General features: G+C 42.7%; 1 protein-coding gene across 1 annotated transcript in view; it reads left to right on the top strand.

Annotated features, from left to right (window-relative positions):
* The first annotated feature begins 7194 nt into the window (after positions 1–7194).
* The window catches only part of LOC105364231 (Organic anion transporting polypeptide 33Eb), a 5143-nt gene continuing 2844 nt past the window's right edge, over positions 7195–9493 (top strand). The window contains 4 exon segments of the mRNA XM_011502116.1: positions 7195–7456; positions 7826–8029; positions 8913–9171; positions 9321–9465. Of these exon segments, the coding sequence (XP_011500418.1) occupies positions 7198–7456; positions 7826–8029; positions 8913–9171; positions 9321–9465 (867 nt within the window). The 5' untranslated portion in view covers positions 7195–7197.

Here is a 9493-nt window from a genome sequence, read left to right on the forward strand (position 1 = left end):
TGTCTTTAGCCCCCCCCCCCGCCCTAAGCCACCAACAGTGTTAGCGCGCGAGGGTGACAGGCTTTTCTACATTCTTTGTCTACGTCCGTTGAGCTCTAATTGGTTTTAATTTGCTACGTTTAAACGAAATTACGCCTACGGCATCATTCCCTCCAATAGAAATCCTCCAAAAGTATTATTGCTAGTACTTACTGTCGTTTGCAAGGTCTTGTAGTGCCGTAGACGATGGATTGTCGATAAACTAAAATCGTCGTTGAGGAGCGAAGTTGTTGAAAATCAAATGCACTCTCAGTGATAGTCGCCATTGCTAATAATAATTCCAAACATTCATCCCGATAAGAATAAGCTTGATAAGACGATTTTACAATGAATTATAACGTATTAAAAGCCAAAATCCATTCCCAAATAATCACACACAGTCCAAATCGAAATTCAATACTTATTCCATAATCTGCATATTGTACTAATTAATACTAATTATCATTTCTCTTTCTAAGGAGTCACATAGCCACGCATTCTTATAAGCACTGATAAATGCGTAAGTAGGGGTTAAAATTTTAAATATCTGTTGCAATTGTCGCGTTACCGTTGAAAGTGGCATACCACACGTTTATCGCGATATTTGTTGATTGTTTGCAGCTAGTAATGCGATATTCCACGGTTGTTAAAAACAGAACGAAAGAAGAAAGAAAAAACAAAAACAAAAATAAACAAAAAACGAAGAAAGGCCCGTTGGATGGCCGAAGAGTCGGCGGAATAAAAAGTTTGATGTAATTTTTATTCTGACGGGCGATGAGGAATATAATAGGTGAGGCTCGAAGTCTGTTATCGACAGACAAAAAAGAGAAAAGAATGGCCGTGAGGTAGGAGCGAGGAGTCGTGGGTGTGGAGAGGTCCGAGGTCGTGACCGGCTCGTTACCAGAGGTCGTTTACGCAATTTTTCACAATTTCTTTCCGGCCGCGGCCCCCATTGCCTCTCGCTCTCGACTCGTCAAAATAATAAAACCGTTGTATCCGCCAACAAAGGCGAACGCCAAAGAGAGAGTCTTACTTTTAAAAGCATACCTTACCTCCTCCTACCCAACCAACCAACCAAACAACCCCCTCCTCCCACCCCCCTTAACCCCCACCGACCAACCAACCTCCTCAGCCTACTCGTGCTAAAATAGGAGGGATTAGTTACTACAAGAGAGCACGGGGCTTAGGCATTGATGAGGTTTTTAAATGGGTTCTCCTTTGATGGTCCGCGCTGTTCTCTCTCTCTCTCTCTCTCTCTCTCTCTCTCTCTCTCTCTCTCTCTCTGCGCGCGTGTGTCGCTGGGCGTGGGGCTTGCATGGCTAGGAGTGCGGGTGGTTGGGGTGGGATGTGGTGGCAACGCGCGGGAGAACGCGAAAAGAAAATGAATCGAGCGAGGGGCGGGGGTGGAAGGTCGCTACTCCCAGACGATATTTACCAGGAGATTAAAAAAATCGGGGGAAAAATTAAGCATCACGGGGCCTATCGTGCCATCCCACCCCACCCCACACCACCTCCACCCCATTCGACCTCCTAATCCCCTCGCCGAGATTTCCGGCGCCGCGCGTCCGAGCCACCGTACCGCGCGATTTCTCGCCGGCCCCTTGCGCCGATTAATCCCCGGGTGCTTTTTTACTCCGGTGCCGGCAACTCGTTGCCGCCTGGAAGGAACCGCCGAGGAAGCGCGATCCCGAGGATTACGCTTCTTTAAGTCTCCCTGCGCCCGAAAGGAACTTTTACAATAGGCGGGGGGTTAGTTGTCGGCTGTGGGGGTTGGTGGAAGGAGAATCGAAGAGAATGAAACGAGTGAGAAAGAGAGACGGTGGGCCGGGGGGCGAGGGAGAGGACGAATTTATTCATTACATTTTTGCTACTTGTGCCGCAACGCGGCCAATCGAACGTGATTTTGCTTTCCGATGAACTTTTTCGATAATACTTCCCTCGAGAATGATTCACTGTGTATCGGTGGAGCATTTTCTTTACAGTTTTTCCTCGTATTAATAATGCTATTTTATCAATTTTTTCGTTGATTCACGGCATATTTTTAATACTTCAATTATCTGATATATCAATTTTTATTTTTAACGCTCGAATGCCGATCTTTTTCACATAATGGCACAATCTTTTTTCAAATTAATTTTTTAAATTAGATTTTTGTTTCGCGTATTTAGATGCGAAAATATGGCTGTTTTAATGTGAGATCGATGATGCTATTGAAGTTCTTTGATTTTTCTTTTAGCCAATTTATCAATCAATTCGATTCGCCTTAAATTTTTTACGCTGATAGTTTTTCCATTAATAATGTCAAATTCACGATGATTAACTCTTGGAAATTATTAGCACCGGCACGAGAGTTTAATTTAGCTGCAATTTTCTGTCGTTTCACCAACTTGAGGATATGTACTAGGTGCGAACGATGAATGAAATTAATTTGACAAAACTCTTGAATAAAATGATGGCACGATTATTTTTGGTTTTAAGATCTTGGACAATCTATCAATTACATTATTCGCAAGGAATAGTGAGCGTTGATTTTAATAATCGCGTAAAAATAAAGAGAACGTTATTAGTGAGATTATTAGCATTGAGGCTCGAGAATTGCCTATGAAAAGTTACAATTCAATCTTAACTGTACTGTAATGTACTGTAATAATGATGAATTGGAATAAATATCTCGAGAAAATAACTCTTCGGATCGGAGAAGCTTCGACGCGATGTCAATATTTCAATATAAACAGCCAAGCCGCGCTCACCAAATCAGTTCATGGAACAGAGAAAACCGACGGCGAAAGCTTAATTAAATTTTGCGCGATCGCGAGTACGTGGTGAGCCTATCCATCCTCTCTGATTCTCCAATATCTCCGTAAATGTCCGCGACATTGATGGGTGGAGAGTTTTAACGGCGAGGTCACAGTGGCAGCTAACGTTAACCAGGGAAAATCGTGCGCTAGCCGGCGGGAGCTTTCCATTAGGCGAAGTAAGTGAGACCCCACTTTCTTTGATGTCGGTTAATTTGCTAATAACATCGGGACACGCTTGACCGACGCGCCCTCTAAATATTTGTATCGTCAACATATTGACTTGAGGAAGAGCCTCGCAAAAAGCCGACGTCGGAGACGCCACTGGACTTTAATTATCGTGATAAAAACAAGAAGCGCTCTCGCCGATTTTCCTCGTTTTCTTGCGGCGGACTTCCTAGCCAGCGATACTTTCATTACATTTCTCCAGCTCGGCTGGGGGGAGGTTCGCGTCCTGTAAACGTTATTTTACGGTTTTACGTTGATTAAAGCGTGCTGGCAAATATTTTAGTGCTTAGTAATTATTCGGTCCAAGCCCGAGTACTTTAAATAGGTTAAAAACAAAAAGAAAAAGAAACAAAAAACAAAAAGCGAATGTGGATGACACTACGAGCACGAGTGGCATATTTGTTTATTTATTTTAATTTGAAAAGCACATGAAAATAATCTCATAAATTACATTTATTCGACATCTCGAATCACTTTAATAATTATTTTGCAATTTCGTTTGATTAGGGTTGGTTTATGCCGACTCGCCACTGCAATATAAAATTACAAGCGAGTTTACAAAAGAGAAAAAATTGTGGTATCGTAAAAATGTTGCATTTTATGTGATTTTTTTATCAATTCAAAGTAAGTTTCAAGCTAATTAACAAACTTGTAACTTTTGTAAAAGTAGTTTATTAAAAGTCAAAAATAATGGGCTGCGAAATAAAGAAAATTTTCTTAAAGGTAGATTTAATTTTTCAGTAATTCAATGAATGTGTGTGTGTGCCCGCGCGCAATATTTATAACTTTAAATTGTGGAATTATTATGTTTTTTTTATTTATTTATTTATTTATTTATTTATTTTTTTTTTTTTTTTTTTTTTTTTTTTTTTAAAGAAAAAGATAATTATTTAATGAATAATATAAGAGTAAGCGTAACAGGAAAATGTTATTCAGATTCAGTCGATAGTAATCAACAGTCCTATACATATAGAATTTGATATATAGATCCAAAGTTCTAAGGAAGTTGAAATATTAGATTAAAGTAGTATATAAGAGAGAGGGAAAATACATTATTCTTTAGTAAGAACACTTTTGTTTCAACTGGAGCTAAAAGAGAGAACACATAATGCCAATCCCACGAATGAAAAATGTATACAAGAAAGCCCGATGACACTTGAATATTTTTCAGATTTATCTCGGGGTGGCTTTCGGCAGTCGATGAGAAGCGAAGACATCGGCGGGCGACGGCTTCGACGGGGCGTAAAACACACAAAACGTAAGATCGAGCCTAACGGGGTACATAGACGACAGCCAGAAAAACGAGGAGTAGCACGGAAAAAGAAGGGACGGAGTAATCAAAGAGCGAGAGAGAGAGAGAGTGAGAGAGAGAGAGAGAGAGAGAGAGAGTGAAAGATAAAGAGAAAGAGAGAAATGGGATGGCTCGTCGGGACTTAAGGGCGATTTTTTCTCCGCGAGCGTTAGACGCTCGTCCGCCGTGAGGACTAAATTTCGCGCGTTAAGCCCTCGGTGTAATCCCGCCCTTAATATTCAAAAACGTGATCGCCCTGCCAAGGAGACGAAGATGACGATGAGGAGGTAGGAGAGGAGTCCACGGGTCTGACCCGGTGCGTCGCGGCGACGGTCGAACTCAGGCTTTTCATATGCTAATTGGCAATCTTGCATTTTCTTACCATCCCGGCGACTTAACTCCGATCCAGCCAAAGGGCTACCACCCATTGTCCGCCAAAATGCTTTTTTTCTTCCCAGATTTAATTGTTTATTAGGCTTCGGATCTCCCCGCTAATCAACTGCCAACGCCCTTACCGATTACTCGAATTAGCCAATTGCAAATCGTGACAGTTTCGTCGATCGACATTACATGCACGCAACACGCACTCCGCACCCGCGAATCACCCGCAATCTAAGCGAATCCTATAAATAATAATGCCAATATTGTTCGTTTAAGGCAAAGAAAACTCCAAGACCTAGACACGCTTATATAATAAAAAAAAAAATTGTCGGCAATTCGTTATAGCGCGTACCCATATTTTGCGCAATGTCGGGAAAAAAATCTAAATACGCTTATGGAATGTCGCTTTTCATTCAGCGTTTTGTCAAATTCAAGACACTTTACCGCCAAGGATAATATTGCGAACGATGGTTGTTGAACGCTGGTCTCGTTAAAACCATTTGAGGCCACAAACCACGAGTCATCCCCACTGCGGCGGACGACAGCAACTGCCTCGGGGCGAGGCCCGAGGAGTTCGTAATCCGAGCTGAATCCGACGGATACACCTGTACGGGCGAGCGAGATAAACCATGCCAGCGATAAGACTCGCGCAGCTCATGAGGAAAATCGAGCCTCGTTCGTCTCTTCACCACCACCACCACCACACCACCACCACCACCACCACCACTACCACCACCACCACCACCACCAACGTCGCAAGCTCTAACGGCAACAGCAGTAGTAGCAGCAGCAGCATCGGCAGGGGCGAAGACGGCAGGCCCGGGCTCGAGATAAGACGGCGCCCGGTCGTAGTAGGTGTCGCCTCTACCAACCGAAAGTCCCTCGTCGTCCGTCAGGCCAACCGCCAGCCCAGCATGAGGCTCATGCCCTCGACGCTCTGGATACCAACGACCGGCCGCTTATTTTGACGAGGTCACGGCACCGGAAGTAGAAAGGTGAGCCAGCATCGGGATTAGCCGTCGGTTTACACACTGACGAGGTGGTGCGTCGCGGAGACGCGAATCCGGGAGCCTGGGCGATCGGTGTCGAAACTCGGATGGGAATGGATCATCGCGAGAGTCATTTGGCTTGTCGATTAATTCGGATTTGACGAGAGGAAGTCGTGTCTAGGTCAGGCGGTTGTATTTTTGGCGAAGGCGGCATTGCCACGAGAAGGTGAGGCTCGTTGCGATCGCGGATAAACATGGAGGACGAGGTGTGCGCGTAATTGTAACCTGAGTTACGAAATGTGAGTCACGCTTTCGACGATAGATAAAGCGACTAAATAAAGGTTCTCTCTCTCTCTCTCTCTCTCTCTCTCTCTCTTTGTCAATCTGTATATCTGTGTGCGTGCGAGCGAGCGTGCGCCTGCACGTCTTTTCTGCTCTCGCTTTAAAGATACCGGGACTCGTGCACTGAAAATTCAGTGAGTTTCTCATGTTGGATTACATTCAGACTTCTGAATCGTCATTATTACGTATGTTGGGCAGATGAGTTTTAATGTTCGATGGAAGGGGAAGAGAATCTTTATTGTTCGTGTGCGTGTTTTTTATTCGTAGGTCGATTTGTGGGACGAGGTAAACGGGAGCTAACGATACTTTTAATTCTACGCTTTGGAATTCTGAAATGAAGTTTACCAATAAAATTCTTTATTAGCTACGGCAAATTATTCCTCTTTTCTCATTTTTATCGTCATTTGTTGTTATTCTAATATTGTCGCCATTTAATATTATCGTTATTATAAACAGCGGATTTTTGTGTGATATTGATTGGTATTTAGCCGTGGGCGGCTCTACGGCTGTTTTTATCTCTATCTGTTTCTCGTTTCTAATATCGTGCTAATATCTATACTATCAAATAATGGAAAATGCTTCTGCGCGAAATACGTTGTTTCGAAAAATGTTCCACGCAATCCGATTGCTTAACTTTTGACCGAGTAGTATTCGAGCGTCGAGCAACGATGTATAAATATTTAAATTAATTCTCGCTACAGAGAAGCATTGAAATGAGATGGCACATGCAAGATCTATTGAATGAAAATAAAACTGAAAGGAAAATACGATATTTAAAGTGGCATTTCACACTTAAATGGAGAAATGAATATACAAGATGTAAATTACATTCTGCAATAGAGTCGCGGACGAGTAAAATTCCAAATATCAAAATGTACATTCGCACTTTGTTTAATGTAAAACGTCTTATATATATATATATATATATGATGCCCGAGTTATTCGATAAGGCTTGTACGCGTTTATTCTTGGCTAGCAATTCCATGGGCAATCCTCGACACGAGGAGCAACGATTAATTAAGCGATGAATCGAAATTCGATCTTAAAACTGGGAAAGCCAAAACTCGCAGGCTCACGTTCGCGCCGACGACCAAAGCTTATAATAATAATAAAGTGCCGACAAGGCCTCTTCCCGCATAATTCCAGGTTGAAGATGACGCTGGGACCACAGGAGATCGTGCGCTCGGAGATGGAGGGTGGACTATCCGGACCGGCGAATTCCTTGACGGACGAATCGATAGATTGCGGCTGCGGAAGCTACAGGCTGCCGCGTTTGGCAAAGTTCGCGACACGACGGATTTTCCTCGCACTCCTCTGCTCCATCGGCCTCCTCCAAGCCGGCGCGCAGACTTACTTCCACGTCACCAGTTCCACCATTGCCAGGAAGTTCGGCTTCGGCGCCGACCTAATGGGTGCGCGCGCGCGCGCGCGAATCTAGCCAAAGTCGGCTTTGACGATTGCATTAATGTGACATTTGGCGCGCCCCTCCCGCATATTCGCCAAAAATGCCCTTTGCCCTTTCGATTTATTTTTTGTTTAATACTTGTTGTATCGAGAGCGTTGTGCCAGAGGGCACAAGCACATCGGTCCTCTAAACCTCGTCCAAAGTTTCCCACCGCAAGACGACACCAACATTACAACAAAATCATAACTTTCGTTTGTTGTTTTTCTTTCTTTCTTATTTCTTCCCTTTTTTATCTTTCTTCATAATGCATCTTGGCGCCGCTTTATGCATCTCGGCACATTCTAACTCATTCTAATTGCTCTAATTAATCTTTTAGAATGGATCATGCGCATATCCGACTTTGCGCCGGCCATTCTTGGTACGGTCATCGCTTACTGGGCCGACAGATTTCATCGAGCATCTTGGCTCGGTGCTCTCACGCTTATTCAGTGCGCCTCCTTTTTCCTGCTTATCGTTCCTCAATGCGTGAACGACGATAGCATACCGCCGGAAAATATGACGCACGCATCTATTTATACGGGTAAGATGGTATTGTCGCTAAGTTGGAACGCATGACTAGCTCTGCTCAATAATGAGGTCCCACGTTCTCGGACTATAAATAAATAAACATAACTATACGTGTATGGATGTGTAAGAGATATAAATGTGAAAATTGATAACAATGCGTAAGATGTGTAAGACGAGGTTCATAAGAAGGAACCTACTAGAAGGGAAAGCAAAAAAGAAAAAAGAAAAAAACTGCTGCATAATGTCGTCTTACAATATTAGTTATATATTGTAGGAGGAATTTTTAAGGGATAATTTTGATAAAAAAAAAAAAAAAAAAAAAAAAAAAAAAAAAGAGTATACCATTGAAAATTGTATGAAATATTATATTGCAAATATTAACAATAAATAACAATGGTAAATTATTATAGCTTTATTATGTAATTTAAGGTAATGTGTTTATATAATGTCGTTACTACGACTTATTTCCAATGTATGTATTATTACAGTGTGCAATTAAGCTTTTATTTAGAAATTTTTCAATAAAATAAACTTTTACGGCTACGTGCACGCGTGTCCCCAAATACATTTACATATAATTCGCGGAAATATAATAGCCATAAAAAGAAGTGAATATAATCCGGGTAATTCATAATTATCACCAATGAATCGAGTGGTTGGAAATGGCGAAAGAAGGGGATGGTCGTTTTACATAAATAATTACTCGAGACAGCAATAGCCGTCTCTCTTGTCTTATTGCTTAGCCGTTATGCTTACACAAAGAAACAGCCAATTATTACCAATTGGCGTGTTTTTATTTGTTAAACTTGCAGTCATTGGATACTTGCATCTAACGACCGAGACAGACTTGCGTTAATATCTTAGATTCTAAAGGTCCTTGTCTACTGTCCTTGCAGGAGAAAGCTCGGACCTTTGTATGGAAATGTCCTCGAGACTAATCGCCGCGGAGGAACCGCCGTATTATTCGACTCTCTTTATTCTTATCATCGTGCAGACCATTATGGGAATGGCCAATGTCGCCTTCTACGCTCTCGGCATCTCCTACCTCGACGATAATACAAAGACATCCAACGCGTCTCTTTACATTGGCGTCGTCTTGGCTACGAAGTTTCTCGGACGAGTGTTGGGTTATATGCTCGGCTGGGGCTTCTTACGGTAAAATTTATTCTTAAATTGCGCCTTATTGCCGGGCCGTTACTGCCTTCCACCCCCCCTCCCCCAACAACAACAACAACAACAACAACAACCATCCACCCACCCCGTTAATAAAATTCAATAATTATGCTGCCCTACTTCCTTAATAGAATAGACGCTGACAATTTTCACCCCATAGAGTCATCCTATAAGAATCAGATTGGCGCATGGTGGCTCGGATGGCCGATACACTCGATTTTATTGGCTGTACCCGGTGCGTTGATGTCCATCTTCCCGAGGAAGTTACCGTCCGAGGTAGGCCAATGATTTTTGCGCTTGAGAC

This window comes from Ceratosolen solmsi, unplaced genomic scaffold, assembly GCF_000503995.2.
Source record: "Ceratosolen solmsi marchali unplaced genomic scaffold, CerSol_1.0 scaffold43, whole genome shotgun sequence".
In the NCBI taxonomy this organism is placed as follows: Eukaryota; Metazoa; Arthropoda; class Insecta; order Hymenoptera; family Agaonidae; genus Ceratosolen; species Ceratosolen solmsi.